At 35.9% G+C, this 19794-nt stretch overlaps 1 protein-coding gene across 1 annotated transcript in view; it reads right to left on the reverse strand.

Annotated features, from left to right (window-relative positions):
* Positions 1 to 4441: 4441 nt before the first annotated feature.
* Positions 4442 to 19794, reverse strand: part of PLRG1 (pleiotropic regulator 1) — a 15520-nt gene continuing 167 nt past the window's right edge. The window contains exons 2-15 of the mRNA XM_085300650.1: positions 18487 to 18593; positions 18114 to 18256; positions 17043 to 17096; positions 15163 to 15256; positions 14713 to 14803; positions 14376 to 14477; positions 13618 to 13710; positions 13109 to 13258; positions 12890 to 12991; positions 12311 to 12413; positions 11466 to 11574; positions 10242 to 10381; positions 8785 to 8978; positions 4442 to 7791 (exon numbers count right to left, since the gene is read on the reverse strand). Of these exons, the coding sequence (XP_085156776.1) occupies positions 7732 to 7791; positions 8785 to 8978; positions 10242 to 10381; positions 11466 to 11574; positions 12311 to 12413; positions 12890 to 12991; positions 13109 to 13258; positions 13618 to 13710; positions 14376 to 14477; positions 14713 to 14803; positions 15163 to 15256; positions 17043 to 17096; positions 18114 to 18256; positions 18487 to 18593 (1542 nt within the window). The 3' untranslated portion in view covers positions 4442 to 7731. The remainder of the gene's footprint in view (positions 7792 to 8784; positions 8979 to 10241; positions 10382 to 11465; positions 11575 to 12310; positions 12414 to 12889; positions 12992 to 13108; positions 13259 to 13617; positions 13711 to 14375; positions 14478 to 14712; positions 14804 to 15162; positions 15257 to 17042; positions 17097 to 18113; positions 18257 to 18486; positions 18594 to 19794) is intronic.

A 19794-nucleotide genomic window follows, 5' to 3' on the forward strand; every position in this document is an offset into this window, starting at 1 on the left:
CGCTTGGGGACTTGGAAGAACAGTCCATAATATTGTATGCTGTTCCTGTACAGTATTAAGCTCTCTAGAACAGCTGAGTATCTTGCAGGTTCCTTGGGGATTCTGCTGCTTAAAGAAGTCCAGGAGAAGTTTTTTGGGAAAAGAAGAAAACGGGAATTACCAGGTCATAATTAATCAGGCTGGAGATACAGGCTAGAGATAGCTTCCAATCTTCCAATTTCTTAGCAATGTTTTCCCCATTAAAGGTTAGATGCTTAAAAAAAAAAGGAAATTGAAACCTCTGAGAGAATGAACACTACTTAAAGAAAAGCACTGCCACAGAACATTGGGCTACGTTACTGGAAAGTGCATGGACATTTCCTCCAGTGTGTGAAGCTTTGAAGCACATTCTGCCATTTTAAGCATGATCAACCTGTTCAACGATGCAATTCTTCTCCAGACAGTAACCTGGTAGCCACACATACCAACAACACGAAGTGGAGAATACCAACAGTATAGCGTTCTTTCTCCTTACATAACTAAGGGACCATTTACAGCCTTACCTACAAGCTAAAAACCACCTAAAGTGACAAATAGACTACATTTCACCATGTTCATGTTAATTAGCAGCAAATATTTTTATCTGTAATAATTTCTTTTAGCTATCATGGTGAGTTGGATTCACTAGTTACTTTTGAATTTCCTGTTAAACATTGATTTAGAGCAACATGGAATAATAAAACTCAATCACTGGTATKTTCAGTTCCAAAATAGAAAAGTCATTAGCAGAACTGGTTGATTCCCATAGGTTTACATTGCCAAACTTTCTTTGACAGAGGCATGTTCATTATCATGTTGCATGGGAAGAACAGAAATTGAATAAGCAGAAAAGAATTAATATACTTACAGGACATGAAATTTGACTCATCTGGCAGCTGAAGCCTGCTCAGATTTTTGTATGGAATTTTTCTATTCATACTCTGTATTACTACTTTATTGAGAGCAGATCTCTCGTTATCAGTTGCAGGAAGTTCGCTTGTCAAGTGGATTTACTTGGAAATAGTTAAGTCATGTTAAGATTATTGGTGTCCTTTCCTAGAAAATCCAGCTGTTGGATGTGGCACAGAGGTTCCTCTGATTGCTCAAGCTGCGCCCTTATTTATCACGTAATAGTTTCCCAGCAGCAACACATCCCATGAACGCTATGCTCCCCGGCTGTAAACTCAAGCCACTCAATAACTCTATTTGCCTGTCAAAAAGAGGCAAACTCAGTGTTACAAGGTAATTCTTATATTCAGTCAACTACAAAATTAGCCCACTTAGCTTTTTTGAGCTATTCACAATGCAAACTTTGGCTTCAATCGTCAAGCTTTATTCTTAAGCCTTGTTTAGAGTTATACTCACAGGAGCTTCCTCTGTAAAAATCCTACTGTAGCAACAAATGTCTCCAGACTCCTAACTTTGCATTGCTTTGCAATTCCTCAAGTACAACGGAGCTTTCTAAAGTTGAGTTTTACTTCAGATTATGAACCTATTGGTACATGATTCCAGCATTTCTTAGAAATACACTTATTGGCTGCTGGCAAAAGGTTTTGCATCAGGATATCCACATTTTCATTTTGACCATTGACTATAACCACATAACACTCCCTTCTTTTCCGTTCCTGCATCAGTGCCTGTGCAGCGTCCATCTAACCCAGAAATATCTTCACTCCTCTGGCTTGCCAGGCAGATGTAGTCCTCTTTCAAGTATTTCCTTTCAGATGTCACAGCTCCAATCTCACTAATCTTAGTTTTTCTACTGTCCTTTTCACCTCCTTGAGAAGTTATTTGGTTCCCAGGAAATCCTTCCCTTCTCTGTAGTCCTTGGTATTCATAATTCATACTGATGCTATATTAACTGTTCTTTGCTCTAAAGTACTTAACCCTTCAGCCCTCCTCTTAGCAATACACCAGCTGGAAAATAGGAACTTGCAGCACACAAAAGCCCCCCCCCCATCCCGCTCCCCTGAGTTGTTATTGCAGCAGAAATAGCAAAAGGCAGGTGAGGTATCTTTTGCRAGTCTTCCTCTTTCTGAAAAATGAAGAGAGGTTGCAACAAAGTGTTGGCAGGAACAAGCGTTTCACAAACACATTAGCTGCTCTTCTGGAACACAAGCGTAAGCGATCTTCCATTCTTAAAGGGGGAGGCAGAGGGGGTGAAAAAACACAACACAGCACACTGTCGAAGTCTGCAAAACCTACAGTCCTTCTTTTCAACTGTTACTTTCCTGTCAGTAATTTGTCTTCCTTACCTAACRTTAGTTGAATTGTCACCTCAACTGTTGAAGTCTGATTTGCAGGCAATAGCTTCAGTTAATCCGTGCTTTAGCTACACATCTGGGACATGTATATTCCTTACATCAAAAAGGAAAAYCCTAAAGGCAGGTTAACAATAAAGGCCTGGTGACAACTCACCTCTGAAGGAAGCTTAATACGTCACTTAATAAAACATTTACAGACAAATCGACATTGCAAAGCTGGTATTAAATAGTTTCAGTACAGACTGTATTGGGGTAAGAGTAACACTTTAGGCTCGATCCTGCACATCATTCRCATCAAAATCTTTAAAGGCTTCTCAAGAATACATCTTGAAAAAACAAGACTGTGTATGGAATCCCCCAGTTCCTACCTAAAGCGAGGTCTAGAGAGGTTTCTTGTTCCTTAAAAAAAAATAAAAAATAAAATAAAATAAAAAAAAAAAACCTTTGAGGGCTGCTTTACAGCAGTTGCTAGAATACATGCCAATTATTAAAGAAAAYGTCTTTTGGTTAGATTATATGGCATTTTTTCTGGAAAAGGTCTTGTGTAGCTTCCAACACCAAAATTAATTTGCAAACAGTTAGCTTTCAAGCTTCTGACACATAGCTGAAGAAGTTAAAACACAGAATGACCCCTGACCAGTGAATTTTTACTTACTTTTCTTCTTTTTTAAAAAAGAAGAAACATAAGAAAAATGCATGTGGAAAWGTCTTCATAGAGGCAATTACTTCCTGATAGCACTGCAGACAAAGCTTACTTACAGAAGYTTGCTAAAAATAAGTGACGAAAATGGCAGATTCCCCTCTGTGCATCAACATTCTTGGAAGGATCATCTTTAGACAAAAATAACATTTTATTTTCCATCCCATCTTTAACTTTTCTGCTAGCTTTCAGCTGACTTCTGATCTATTAAGCATTGAGCTAAATTCATAAGGCATCAATAAAATCTAAAAGCCAGAAAAAATGATTTTTAGCTGCTACCATTAAAGAAGAAGCATCCCGAGTCTCTCAGAATGACAAGCTCCATTTAAATCACTACCAGTGAGCTCTTCGGCTGTTGAGGTTTGGAACTGCAGATAAAAATACGTCAAAAAGCTTCTCTTTCTTCATGCAGCGTTTCAGTTTGTTTCAGCAGAAGAATTATGTGCTTCGGAGGAATGAAGCGATTCACTAACTGCATATTCTATTTTATTGAAAATGTCTATCAAGTAAAAGGAAGTTTCCACTTAGTTCTTTGAACATCTCCACTTTTTCCTTCTCTAGAAGCAAAAGCAGAAGGGTATTTATTGTAATCTTTTAGAGTAGCAGTTGCTTCAGATGTTAATCTGTACAATACACCACTTATGTGGTTATATATTCAGTTAATTGCATGTTTCCGCAGCAGTCATGGGACATTTTCCATAAAAGTCACATTTATGCTAGTTTCAAGTCCTGCTAATCTGGTGTTAAATTTCACGGATGGAAAAAATTGCAGGTCAACTTTTTTCAGCTGATTACACTTATTGGTATTCAATAATTTCCAAAATTCTTACCRCTTTCTTAGGTATACTAACAGAGATTCAGAAGTTGCATTTAAAACAAAAATCCCTAAACCCTCTGTCCAAAAGTACATTTTGTGTGAACATTGACATATATAATGTGTCACACAGATAATTATGCCAACTCACTTTAGATTAAACATCCCACATTAAGATTGTGAATTCAAAATTAAATGACAAAACTCGCTGGGATTCCATTATGACCAAAATTTCAGTTTCTGCCACAGACAGAAATATGCCTTTAACTTGTTCTCAGTAAGTCATATCAAAAACACTCTCAACCTAAGCTTTCCCCCTCTTCCTGCAGCTCCCATCCAGAACCTGTCCTACTTAACTCCAGAGAAGCTTCAACATTTTTTTAAAAAAYTCATTAGAGAGACAGAATTCATTAATAATTTTACATTAGTTCTGCTAATCCCTGCTTCAAGAAGATGTGAAGCAATTCATAAAACAGGAATCAGTTCTTTATCTCTTCATTACAGCTGATCTGCAAAAATTTTCTTTACTRTACTTTGCAAAGTCATTTTTAATCCTAAATTACTTTAACTGTCAATATAYATTTAATTGCTTTATATTCTTTTTACTACAAAACCCACAGTGGAAAAAAATGACATGAAATCACATTATATTTCAGGTTTTATTGAGGGCTAAATTGCTGTCACTTAAATCAGGCATAGCACTAATTCTTATCTAAYAGAACCAAAAAGAGACTTGGCTATTAAAGATTCATTTCTGTAAGTCTTCAATATGCCAAATACATGCTATTCTGCACAACTTATGCTGCCAGTAAATGACGGCATTCTAGCTGCATCGCTTACATTAGATGCTTTTTTATACACCAAAGAGTGACCTTAAAATTTATCGCTTTCACCAGTTACACATTTTTGAAGTATGTTACAACAAAAAAAATTCTCCTTCTCCTCCATAGTTATGTACAGTATAAAACAATACCTAAAGTTTGCAGTAGAAATGGGTATGATTTGATCATATACAGGAGGTAACAACAAATTTTATTAAATAAATGACAATAATTATGTTTTGAATTCATATTCCAATTCAAGACTAGTGTAACTGACACTGCAGCAGGACACTTTTCAGAAGCATGGAAAATATAAACAGTGGACCAGATCCTCCTGTTCTCCTTTATCTTATGAATTACATGGACAGATCTAATCTCAATATACATCTATATGCATCAGATATGTCTAACACAACTCACTACCTAGGCTTACTTTGCACTAGAGAAGCATTTAAACATAATATGTTAATCTTGATGTGTCATAAATAATTACACAGAAGTACATGAAATGATATTCACATTACTAAGACTGTCAAGTGGAAAAACCTGCTGGTAAGAAAATGAACATGCAAATCAAGTATTAAAATACAATAAAACTTAAAATTGGGATAGCATATTGCAAAGCCAAAAAACTATTGTTCCAACAGTGACACAGCCTTTAATTTACAAACCAAACCTGTATCCACAGCACCACAAAGAATGCCAAAACCACCACTGCCACCGTGCTACTACATTCCTGCAGAACTCCAGTGCAGAAACGCAAGTTCTGCAAGACACTGCCTGATCATTGTCAACGGGATAAACAGCAGAGTAACTGCAAATTTTAAAGGAAGGCACCAATACAGGGAAGGTGAGCATGAATTGTGACCCAAAACCTCTATTTTCCTTTTCCTGATTCCAAATTAACAGAAGAAATAAAGATGCTTAAAAAATCACCACCAAAAWACCACACTTATCTCTTTTTCTAAAGCAAGTTACTCCTCTCCGCTCTGGTTCCTATGGAGGGTTTCAGTGAGCCACAAAATTCTGCAAAACACTAAATAGTTCACAGATTTCTGAAATGAAGCATTAGCAGGTGGAATAAAAGCGTAAAAATAAAATGCATAGGCTACAACCTGCATTTTTCCCCATTACACTAGTTCAAATGGCCAACAGCTGCAATAAGGATCTAAAAAATTTAGCATATCAACCAAATAGGAGGGATTTAATCCACCAAAACCTGCATCGTTTTCTCCATACTCTGAGTTGGCAAGAAAACAGACACTACGAGTAAGGATGGCTTGCAAGGCAGATCCACAAACAGAAGCGGGTTAAAGGGGAACGTACGCATGTCACTGTAGTCTACCTTCTGCTCCCTGCTGCAACAACACTTCTAAATATCACAAGAAAAAAAAACCCTTGAAAAAAAATCTAGGGAATTTTTAAAAGTAAATTTAAATTACTGTAGTTGAAAACACCCCTTTAAAGTGAATGCTTCTTTTCAATCCATGCTTTCAAGGTTTTTTTTGGCTTTTTTATTTTTCAAAATTGTAAAAATATCACCAGTTCCATTTTCTTTGTTATTTTGTCCTGAAATACAGTAATCTGAAAAGCAAAACTTAACACATGCTAGAGAACTGCAATAAACAAGCCCATGTGTGTAAATACGACATTTCGTGAAGATGTTTTAGACACTAGCTGTCAACCAAAATTCAGTTATTTATGCATCATGGCCTGTTTTAAAAAGATCCTGTCAAATATYTATAAGTACAGTATTTAAAGGATGTATACAAGAGTATTCCTGCGTACCATAAAAAATAAGACTAATAATCTTGTAATATGAACAACACTTTTTTGCTAGCTGTTGGTAAGTTACACTGCAAGTATCTGAAATAGGGGGCTCCAGGCACTGGCAGCAAACTACGGGATTTCTCTAACATAATTCACTTTTGCAAAGAGATGTCAGGCTGGCAGAAAGTAGAAGTGGTTACTACCAATCCAGTGGCCACAAAACAACTCTCATTGTTTACCCAGCAAGAAAGTCGCCACTGCAGCTACRAGCAACGTTAGCAAAGGTGCCGACAGCTCAATGGCTGAATGACTCCTGCTTGCCGCCTGCCCAACGGAAAGTGCTTCAGCACAGCACTAGCATCACAGATGAGCTGCAGCAAGGAGGCTTACGTTTGTTGTCTATTATATGACAGTTTTGCAAACGGAATGAAAGTTTTTCCCCTTCAGGAACATGAATCATCTTTCAGTGACACTTTTTAAATCCTTAATAAGGCAGTGGGGAGGCAGCCGCAAATACAATTAAGACTAGAATGACTTAAGAGCTTTTCCTTTTAGAGTAGTTCCAAAAGTTTCCTATAACCTAACACAACACACGCTTGGGATATCTGGAGAAAATAAAAGAGTTGACTTAAGATAAGTCAACTGGTCCTAACCYGGTGATCACTGTAAACCTTACGATTTGACAATGGCCCTTGTTATAGAAGGTCCACCCCAAAAATGAGATCAGGGAAGATGAGGAATTGCACAGGAAAACTTTCCTAGGGAGAGAAGCGCTTTGAAAGTCAGTTTAATCCAATAACAGAACTCCACCAATGCTCAGTGAGTATTTTTACTAAGCAAACTACATTACAATAAAGTTCTGCTTCTTCCTTAATTACTCTGTTATTACATAATTTAGTACATATACTGTTCTATTACAGTAGATACTTAGCATACATACTATAAAGAATAGTAGCCTACAATTTAAAAATATTACTCAAAAAATTGCCAGTAGATGGTCTCTACGCATGAATTTGCAATTATCTTTTGCAGTCAGGCAAAGGTCTTCCACAAAACCTGGCTCAACACAGTATTTTTAGACTTACACTCAGTGTATGTATAAAATCAAGTAACCACCTATCCTTTTCATGAACTATGTGTTCTAAAAAGCAGAAGAGTTAACAGTTGCAACTTTGGGATCATACCAAAAAAAGTCAAAACAAGGAGAAATAAAATTTATTATAAAACATGTTGAAAAAGCAATGACTTTAGCTGAGGTCCTGCTCTGCTGTTTTAGGCAGAACATAATGTGACTGAATACTTTCAGGAAAGCCAACAAAATTATAGCATACGTGCGTAGCCATATTAAAATCTCTTCCTTTTGATAATTTCTGGTTTCCAGCTGACAGGATGAGTTTCTTCAGTCTGCAGGGAAAAAGAAAAATCTTATAAGGATATTTTTAACTTAAAGTTTATCTGTAATTAGGGTTCAGTTTAAAATATTACTTACATAGCAATCCTTTCTTTTTCATATATAACTTTAAAATGTAACTACTATGTTACATAATTTATTTACTCAAACTAAATTTTGTTTTACTTCATCCCACTGTTTGAAGTATATGAAGAAGTCTAAATTTTTCTTCAGGTCCYTTTTTTTTTTTTTTTGACCATAAGATTGTCAATGGCAGTTCAGAAACAATATACCAGTGATCAAAATACAGGAATAGGAATTTCATAGCCAGTCCTTCTAGTGATATCCACATGCATATTTGCAAATTTCCCAACCTCTACATTTTGCCCAGTTGTGGATAAACAGATAAAATATCCCTTTTTCCTTTTTAGTTTAGTTACTCCCAAGTCTAATTCAATGCAAAAATCCCTAGGTTTAACACAAATGCTTACATTCTTTATATTGAAGACTTACTGTGTTGAAGACACACTCAGAAAATACACAGCAAGCTATCCTCCAGCACATTCAGAATTTAGCACAGTATTTTGGAACTAAGTTGTTTACTCTGAATTCTAATCAGCTACCTTCAATTTTTAATCTAGACTGTATATCAAGTACAGTAAATCTTGAAATTTTAAAAAATCTTTGCCTAATTTCTATCTTTTAATGATTATATAGTCTCCTACTGGCTTCGAAATTAAATATATACTTTTGTTGTAACAAGATGTCTCCAAACTACATCACAAAGACTTCTGCAAAACAGTAGGCGGACCTGATACTTCTTATAGCAGTAAATAAGAAATTAGGAGTTCAGAAACTAACTGCTGCTGTCCTCTTACTATTTTCAAACATTAACGATGGGACTACTTGAACAAATTTGTATGCATGGCTCCTATGAATACACATCGTTTGTTCCAAATTTGCATTTGATTTCATGAAAATACATTCAAAAAGTCACTTCAACATACCGCAGTATCATCTTCTTTGTATACTTTTATGGTTTTATCAGCTTCAGCAGTTAGCAGTCTGCTTTCTGACTGATCAAAAACACAAGCAAATATTCCTGATTCACTGTCCAAAGAACCTGGCTGTACAGCTGCATGTACTCTCTGGAAATTATATCCAGTTCTCCAGTCCCAAAGATGCATAGTACCATTATCAGCTGCAAAAAAGAAACACGATTATGATTTTAACTAGTTCTTTTAATAAAATTAGTACTTCCTTTTTCATATCATTTGTTCCTTTTCCTTTTATAATAGCACCTACAACTTTAAAAACTTTATTATCATCCTACTGTGTAGGCACAGTACCCTAATAAAAAGCAGATTTGAATTTAGTTGAGATTTCTATAAGCTACTTTCATAAAAGCTTGTCACTGAAAAAAGTCTACACATTTACCATCTTGTTCCAACATAAAACTCTTAAACATCAAATGTGGTTTTAGTAGCATACACTTCTATGATACTAATTTTACTACAATTCTTGGGTAACTGCATTATAGAAAAATACCACCCGCAATATGAAGTAACTGAGATTCTTAAAATTATTTATGAGCAGATTTATTAAGGAAGTATTCAGGCTTCTCTTCCTATCTTCACATAATAGACACATGCATATAAAACAGTAGTTCCCAGACATTTGGGGCTCAAAGACCACTAACAATGCTCTAAATATTTCAGATGATTATATTAATTCACAAAGCTTGAGTGACAAATTAAATCAATGTGTTCACAATGGACACAAAATCCTCCCAGAGAATATGTAGGCACTGGAGCAAAGTGCCTAGTTTCCTAACTTTAGAATGCTTGCATATATAACATAACTGAATAAGTTTGATTCACAGAGCTAAATAAAGCTTGAAGATTAGCTTTTAAGCTAAGAGCTGATACAATACAAAGATAACACCAGAACATGCATGTAATTATCTAGACAGCAGAACTAATGCATTTGTGCTGCATACAAGACAAGGATGAGTTAAGATAAAAGTGGTACAGCAGGCTCTAGCAGAATTTTTCTGTGTCCTCTATCCATTCTCACTGCATAAACATGTGACTAAGAGTAGCCATCAAGAAGTCAGGAGTCTCCTGGTCTACTTCTGATTTCTAGTTCATTTGTGAGGAGACATTAGTGATTCAGATTCAGGATATCCAACAGGATGGACTCTGGAGCCATGCCCTACAGTCAACTGAAAATGGGAAACTTCTTCCCTGCTGCAGGCTGAAATACTTTCAGATGCATTTTTTGCACATGCAATCTGGTTAACACCAAAAAAATAAAGTTACTCCTTGTGAAATGAAGTCGTGGGCTGTAACTGACTTATAGGCCCAGGAAAAGCACAGCTCTGTGAGCATCTTTGTCTAAGGACCTCCATGCATATAAACAGCAAGGAAGGAAAATATCAGTAAGTTTTTTTTTTGCACTTTACCTCCCGAGACCAAAACTCCATCTGAATTTACAGTCAGTGTGTTGATAATAGCATTGTGACCAGAGAGGTTCTGAATGAAGTTTCCATCTGGGAATTTCCACTGTTTAATATTATCTGGAGAACCAGATGCGAATGTGTAACTGAAAAAAGATTAGGACAGTAAATCAGAATTTAAAATAAGGATAAGCCAATGCCAAAGTAAGGAGAGCCAATGTCTTCATTAAAACTACTGCTGAACTAGTTGCAAAGTTACTGAACATAAAAGCTTCTCTGCTGAAACTTATTTTGAATACAAAGTGATTTTATAAAATCATGACCAAGAACATTCCATTCTATAGATTATCTAAATTTCATGAATTGTGAGGCTCTCCTGTGCTATATATGATGACAATATGCAAACAAACATTAACAATACACTTTGAAGAGTGTAAAAAAAAAAAAAAAACCTTATGTGCTTGTCCATAGTTATTCTGGCAAGTTTTCAAGTATAAGGGCACCAATGGTTATCAGAGAGAAAAAAAAAATCCCTCATTTTAACATACGCATTTATATAGGTTAGTTGGGTAGCACATACAAAAGCCTTTAGCAATATTTTTAACTGCCACTATGTCTAAAGCAATTTGCTGTCTATTTAATAGATCCTGCATTTTTTTCACCCACAGTTTTTATAAGGATTTATCAGACCAGATAACTGTTGATGCAACAAAATATAGCATCTTAAATCAGTACATTGCCATCATTTGCTTCAAAGACTAATTACCTATACAAGTTTTTCTGTGAGACCAGTTATATCGAAGTATCTTGTGCAGTGAAGCATAGTTTGAAAAAAAATCCCCTGCAGTAGTTGCTGTCTCCTTTAGCATTCTCACACAGGCAATTTTACAAAACTTCCTCTCTCTCTGCTAACAAGCATTCAATTATGTAATTACTATTAGTCTTCGGAAGCCCAGTGTCACTAATCTCTCAAGAAACACATCAAAACATGTGTAAAAAGTTTTGTGGAGTACAAGAAATTAGTAACATATACTTGGAGAATAGAATCATTGTACTAAAGGCTTCTGAGAATATTTTACTAATATGTACGTTTTTAAAGCATTTTAAGCTCTTCTTTCATTAGTTTTTCCATACTATTCTGCTCTATCATTTCAAAGCATCCTTCATATTGATTTTGCCACTGCCCAATGTTACAAACTGTAGAAGGGCAAAGGAAGGAGGAAAACTTACTGTCTTGGATGTAGTACAACTGCTCTTACAGATTTCTTGTGGTTTGTTAAAGTGACACGAGTTTTTCCTGCCACCAAATCCCAGAGCCTTATTGTAGTATCATGACTGCCTGCAATGAAAGTGACAAAAAACAGTAAAAGCTATTATACTAATTCTATTGCTTTCATAAGACAGCCAAACTTGATTACACGACAGAGACAATATYATCATATCTTAAGAAAAAACGATGAAAACACTGCACATAATCCCTGAGTTCTTTACTATTAATACCACCTCAGAAGTAAAATATGCTAGGTGTTAACAGTCTTCAGCACTACTGGAAATGTTAGAAGACATAAGGAATATTTTATGCAATTTGAAATTCAAGAAGAATTAAGTAGTTACAAATCAAAGATGCATTTTGATATAGTGAGAAAGTAGTAGTTCATACTTACTTACTAAATACAATTTACTAAATAAAATGAAAAACTTCTAACCTAATCTTGTTATTAAGAGAGAGCATGCACGGAACTAGACACTTAACTGAATGATGGACAATTGCAGAAGACTACAAAAAACACAGTGACTCAATCCACATTACAACAAAAACTTTAAACACAGGAAATGTACAAAAATAAAGTTCTTTTAAAGCAATGCACAAGTATATTTGTTCAATCATACCGTTAATAGTATCAAAATAATCATTACACAGCCCACTTTTAGGTGGGTAGTTAGAAAAACTAACAAAAGAAATAAATTGAATATATTAACAGAGATAACCATCTTCATCACATGGTTACAGAATAGTTATATTTATTGTTGTTCTATAGATTACATGATTGAAAAACAACTGTTGTCCACTCTACCTGTAATAATTTGTGGTTCTGCAGCCTGGCACTTCACTGTTGCAACTGCATTTGTGTGTCCTGACAGTGTGTGCACACTGGCTTTTGTCCTCACATCCCATATCTGCAAAACAGTAAATTACAAATATCAAAAAGGTGCATATCCAATGTATTTTAGCTACTGTCACTGATTGTAACACATTTTTGCCATAGTTTTATAGGTGAAACCATACTATTTAGTTTGGTTTTAACCACCACAGAACTGCCCCAACTAGCAAATTTCAAGGGGAGTAAAGAGCCTGGTACTCAAGTTATACAACAGATAGATAGCTTACTACAAAGTAAGTCAACACAAAGCTACACCATCTTCTAAAAACAAGAAACTAAGCAACAATATATAACATAGCCTACCCATTCAATTAAGTAGTAAACATTCTCCAAAAATTACAAAGCATTTGCTTGTATTTGGAGTACAACCAAATGCTTAAGTTTCCATCTACAAAGGAAGACAAATTTAACAAAAAATCATCTTTGTATTTCAACCTTTGTTAACTATTTACTTTTAGAAATGGAAGTTGTTAAAAAAAAAGTTCTACTTACTCGCGCTGTTGAATCCCTGCTACATGTTACCAATACATCTATTGTTGGATGCAAGTCTAAACCATAGACAGCACTTAGGTGACCATGATAATGTCTGATAACCTAGATGAATTAAAAAAAAAAAAAAGTTTAACTGGATAGTTAAAGGAATATTTTAAATGTTTTGGTTTTTATATCTGCCCCTACCAATTAACTTCGACTAAGGAAACCAAAGCTTACCTTATTGTATTCAAGATCCCAGCATTTCACTTGTTTGTCTTCTCCACAAGAAAACAGGTATGGACTTCTTGCACTCACTATCACCCCTCGTACAGTACTGATGTGTCCCGTCAAAGACAATTTTAATTTGCCACTAGCAAGGTCCCAAATCTGCATCAAAATAGGTATTTTGAAACAGATGAATATAAAGTTACAGAGTGATAGCCTGGGTAAATAGCCTAGGTAAAAAACTAACAAGTACAATTGACATTAATAATTTTAAGAATTACAGTGACATAAATGTCTGCTAACTACTACCATATCATGAATAAGATCTCAAGAAGAAATAACACTCCACAAATTCTCTTGTGTTCATGACTAGGTGACAACATTGGGGGGGAGGAAAACACATTCTGTAGCTGACTACTCTGTACACAATAACCAAGAAATTGTTTCCTGGGGCTGAAAACATTTCTAAATATCACAAGAAAGACAACTTAATTTGTCAGTAATTTCTTCCAATCCCTTACCTTTATAGTTCTGTCAGCCGAGCCAGTAACAAACCATTGATTTCCTGGTTCTACTGCAATGCATCTCACCCAGCCCAGATGACCACTGATAACCTTTAGACAAACAAGAAATTAGAAAAAAATCAGAAATAAACCTAACGCTCACATTTGTCTGTATTAAATAAGGAATGGATGCTCCCCTGAAAAATCAGATCTGATAWTAGATCTGAGAAGAGCTTGATTTTTGGTTCTACTTCAGTAAATTTTTAGTAGTCTCTCTTCATTTAACATGTCACAAACCAGACCTACAGACCTACTCATAATGTAACCCTGCACCAACGAGCCACTGTTTTAAATCCTTTATGAGTCCGTATTATGGCTCAAGACTTGAGATTTCACAGAGAAGGACTGTGTTTAAGTGCAGCTTCTTTATGCTGCTGTATAGTGCTTATATAATAATAATAAAGAATGATTCTTCTGCCTAAGACTCTGACTGGAAAAGATAAACTATTTAAGAAGTTTATCACGCTACAGCTAAACTCACATAAACAAAACCATAAAATCAATAATATTTACAACATAATTTACTAAATATAATCAAGTTTCTAACCTAATCTTGTTATTTAAAGAGAGAGTATGCATACAATTTAGGTTTCATTTGATTTTATTTTGTTCCATTTCACAAATGAGAAACAGAATTTGAAATTTAAGCTTTGAAGTCTTTATAGAACACTGAACATGCATAAAAAGTAAATGAATGTTTTAAGTTCATAACTTACTCTGTACAGTTTCCAAGGTGGATGCCACTGAGGTTTAGGCATGGTTGGAGCTTTCTTTGCCATTAATGCAGAGTTTTTATTTCCTCCAGCTTCCATCACAGCCTAAAATTTAAAAGGAAAGTGTGTGCGCATATATTATACACACACACATATCCGTACGTATGCATGCATATATAAAAAAAATAATCTTCATATAAAGCCTAAAGCCTCCTTGCTGTGACATCTCAAAACTGATTAAGCTTATTCAGTTAGAACTCCACAGAACTCGCATCTGAATCTGGAAGCCACCTGAGCGAATACTACTTACTTCAACAGTAGAAGCCTTACACAAACTCACCATGGGCACGCCAGGAGCCTGTGGCCGCTCAGACATTCCAGCATGCCTGTAAATGTCACCCACACCAGCAGCTGTCCGATTCGCATCCAACCTAGGTTGAGCGAAAAAGGTTAACTTAATGGAAACTTAAACCTTCTCCTTTCACAAAGTAAATGGAAAGGTATAAAGTGCTCAAACATATAACCAAAAGAAAAAAAAAAGTTCTCTTTTGCATCTAATTAGATTTTTCCATGTTTCATCTTGTGTCCACTACCTCTCTTGACATCCAAGAGCAAACAGTGTACAGAAAAATAACACCCAACCATGCTAAAAATTGTGTTTTTTTAAAACAATTTAGAGAAATGTAATATTCAAGATTTGGCTGAGAAAAAAGTTCTTATCCCAGCTTCTGCATTCTTCCTTGAAATTCCCATGAACTACAGAAATGTTAATGGAGTAACTCAGTAGTACCTGGACTGAGAAGGAGGAAGTGCCACAGCTAACGACTGAGCTGCAGATTCACTAGGCATCCTCTGGACCTTAGTATCTGCTGTCAGTGCCACACCTTAAAGAAACACAGCAAAACAAAGACAACTCTATTAAAAAGAAAACAAAAAAGTGTATTATATACAGAAACACACATACACTTGTGTAAATGTGCTTACCACACACCTCTAATATTAAATCTTGTCATTCAGTGACATTATTGCTCACAAATGAGTCACAAACTTACAGAAATAATTCTCTTTATTTTGGTCCAAATTCTCTCCATCTTGATTTTTTACTTTACATATATATATATATATGTATGTATGTATGTATATGTATATTTAAATATAAATAAATATATTTTTATATATATATAAAATATATACATATGTTTGCATACATATATATGTATGTAAATGTGTGAGTGCATATGTACACACACACACACACACACAAAATCTCTACAGTAGGAAATGGTATGATTCTGTCACAGGAAACAAGGAAAGCCTAACTTGAGAAAATGCCCACCTTTTTTAAACAAGCTTCAACAACTGTGGAACCGTGAACATCACAGTTCCTACTATGATCACAGACAAAAAATAGTGATTTGAAAAGTGTTTGCTAATAAACTACACTAAAGGCCAGAGTTATCATGTAGTCCCTATATGACCTATGAAGTGGAGAAGGAACTACGTAAGACTTAGTCTGAAATTCTGACTTAAATAGGATTATAACTGATAATTTATATTCGTGTCCTAAGAACAGCTGATCACTGCCCCTCAAACCCAAAAGTTTAGTTTTGGGCAGACTGGTGAATATATTTTGCACCCATTTCTCTATTTCTTTGCCAAAGTTTTGGCAACTGACAATGACAACATTTGGGCAAGATGTGCACGTAAAACAAAGAAATCTAATTTTTAACCTTAACATATCTGGCTTTATTAAAAAAACACTGAAGTTGAAGAAACTTGTGAGAGTTGGTCTTGTCTCCACAGCCACAGGCAACTACGCAGGTTTCTTAAAGACTGAGGATTTACTGAACACTCACACCTAACTTGCATCAGATCACAAAATATTTCCCACAACACTTACAATACTAATTAAACTTAAATGTTAGCACTGAAAGATCAATAACGAAAACTAAACTGTCATAAAAAGAGCATAGGAATGACCAATAAAAGTGACAACAAGCATTAACCAATGTCACAACAGAAACATAACCCTCCCAGACATGCACTGAACCAAATGACTCCAGAATTATTTGACAGTAACATCCCTTTCCCAGAGCAAGGGTGCTGATACCTAGATTTTTTGTCCTAGCAAAAACAACACATTTCTTCTTGTCATCCGATCTCCTTCTAGTTGTCCTTCTGCTCTTTATTCACAACAGAGATTTTAAAGCAGCTCTACTACAACAGCGAAGGATTCTATCAATCTTAGGATTTTTTTATTTTATTTTAATTATTTATTTATTTTTTACATGGGACAGTTGATCACAACATCAGAGAGGGAATTCCCAGAACATTTTTTTGACATTGCCACAGGGGGTAAAATATCCTAGAAACAAATTACAGCCCCTTAGCAAGCACACACCCACTGATGCTTAGCGAGAAGAAAGATGCTCCACCTGCATCTAAATCTTCCCGGTAAATCGTGATCCAGGACATTCATGAGCCACAAAACTCTACATCAATACTATGAAAGATTCAAATAGTATTTCTCATTACTATCAACTATGTATTCACTTATAACAGGAAGCCTCCTAGGAACTGGATGATGCCCAATTTACAAAGGAAAGCAAAAATACAAACCAAACCAAAAAAACAAAGCAAAAAAAGTCTCACTCCCAAAATTTTACTTACCAGGCCCAGGTGGGTATGGGTGTGTACCAGTTATCATATATTCAAGTTCTTGTCCTAAAGAGCAACAGAATTTCTCATTAATAATTATATTTTACAGTACACTGCAAATGACATGGTAAAGCAGGAAACTGAGGAAAAGTCAGAGCAGGCCATACATAGCACTAATCCTATATAGAACATTATTGCTTACTTGAATCATTTGCTTTGGTTATCCTAGTTTTCTGGAAATTATTACTAAAACAACATTTTTTTAAATGGTGGTGCCACTGCCTGTTATCAAAAGGGACTCTTTCTCCAAAGAAAGATCTTTATGTTGCCAAAGATGCCTTTCTGAAGTAGATAACATGAAAAAGGATTCAAGTACATAATGAATCTATATTTCACATATAGCATGGGATCTTTGACACATGAGCTAGTCAAGACAACTTATGGTGTGATACAGGAGAAAAAAAAAAGGAAGCATAAGTTCTTTTTTTTCTTCAAAGATTTTTCAGTCTCTCTCAACTTTCTTCAGTCCCAGAGTATTTCCAAGTAAGTGTTCTGAAAAAATATCTCTACTAAAATAGGAAAGCATTTGGTATTCTTTTTAAAATAAGTTTCTATATATGATCTACTTAGTTTCACATTTTATATATAACCCCCAGAAAAAGTAAAAGATTCCAGGTTTAAAACAAAGGGATCTTTCTACTTTGACAGCTGCGTATGTAAAGAAAGTCTGAAAAAAATTCTATGATACTTAAAATAAGCAACAAAAAAAGCATGTCCTTGACCATCACCAACTTGTACAAAGGAGAAATACATCACTGATCTTATTCTTTTCAGTATCTAATCACAACACATTATGTTCCTGAATTTCTGTAAAAATTACCCAGCATCATATCATTCCCTGCGTTCTAAGAAACTTTTTCCGTGTTCTAAATCACTAACCTCCTTTGGACTCTAGCAAAAAAAATACCAATGAAAAACAGCTATTATGATTTCCTTCTACATCCATGAAAGATTAACATTAGTCTTGAGATTTAACTTCAGTGACACTGTCTCTTAATGGTATATTTGTAAGAGCAAACTAACCTTGATTTCCAGAATATTGTTTATGTCCATAAGGATCCCCAGTGTTTGAGCCTCCTTTCTCTCTCAAATTTTCTTTCAGGGTGGGCATGTGCAACACTGACCCATACTCCGTACGCAGCTTGACTGCCATCTTTACTTTGTGACTGTTGGAAGAGCAAAACATATTAAAGCCTAATTTTTGAGTTGTTATTAACTTTTGAAACATTTTAGAAAGCACTTTATACCACTTACTTTACAATCCTCAAGCTCTTCTTCCTTTAACACCATACTGTAATTCTATCCAAACTGTTGAACTTATGACTTGGCTAGAATGATCATTACCATAATATAAAACTTTGAGACATACCAGTAATTCACTGATTGCAGCACATACCTTTCTTCATCTAATGGTATAGGCTTGGCATTGTCAGCTACAAACATGTCATGAGTTCTCTTCAAAGATCTGAACACAAGTGTGTGCACAGAATGCTTTTGGACTTCCTGAAAATAAAGAAATGCGTATTTAAATACATTGGCCAGAGTTGAATAAAGAATTGAAAACAGAAATATCAATTGAACAGAGTAGTGACGTCAGGCTCTGATAGTGCCATAGCATTAAATGCTATCTAGTTCGCAGAAAACACCGTTCTTGGTGAAGCTAAAAATTAAAGTTCAAACACTAATTGTTTTAATCCCGTGTTTGCTCAACTCTTCCTTTCCTGGAAACCACCAAGAGTGAGAAAAGCAGGCCATAAACTTTGGTCAAATTTTCCTTCACACTTGTGACTTGTTTTTATAAGCAGGCAATAAAGTAACTGATTCTGAAAACATCTATTTCGCTATCTCCATAAAAACAGTGAGAGTACTCATACACTTTTGTGTACGCTGTGTCACTTCATGTAAGCACAGTGCTCTTTAGATTACTGAGACAACATGCAAATCAAACCTGACAAAACTTGTTTTCTTTTAATAATCATTTTTAATTTACCAAAACATACTAAAATTCTACTCTAGGGCTAAGGAGCAAAATTGTAGAACTTTTAGATTACACAGAACACTCTTTACCACAAGCACAGTTCAGTTCTTCTTTTCATATTTTCTTCCCAAGCGTAAAAAAAGTCATTAGGAACATGAGCCTGCTTGCTTTGGTATACTAAAAACAGAACTCACTGTAGGACTGTTTGTTCTACATGTCACCCAAATCAAGCAATAAACTGGAAGCTATGTTAATATTTTGGCGAACTGGGTTGGGATTTTCGTGCAAACTGAAGAAAGAATTGCGGGACAGAATTACTGTTCAACAACAGCAGCTGCTGTAAACACCACACGAACACCAAGTAACACAAAAGACTCCCCCTATTACGAATGAAAGATCCTGAAGCATCTAGCAGTGGTTCCGACAGAGACACCACTCTGAAGCAAGAGCTGGCACTCTGACACGGGGCAGCGGTCCCTACGTTTTCCCGCACGCTCCCGACAGCTCCCTGTGTTTAGGGGCGCCCGGCAGCGGCGGCCTCCTGTCCAGGAAGAGCTGCAGCCCCCCGCGGAAAAGCCGCCGCGGCCGCGTTCCTGCCTTGCCAACGCGGCCAGGAGGCCAGCGGGGCGCGGAGCGGAGCACAGCGCCCGCCCGCGGCCCCGCGCCTGGCTCCAGGCCGGGCGAGCGGGACCGACCCGCCGGCCCGGGCCCCGGCCCCGGCGGCTA

The sequence above is a fragment of the Rhea americana genome, unplaced genomic scaffold (genome assembly GCF_003343005.1).
Source record: "Rhea americana isolate MKP2758 unplaced genomic scaffold, rheAme1 scaffold_167, whole genome shotgun sequence".
NCBI classification, from domain to species: Eukaryota; Metazoa; Chordata; class Aves; order Rheiformes; family Rheidae; genus Rhea; species Rhea americana.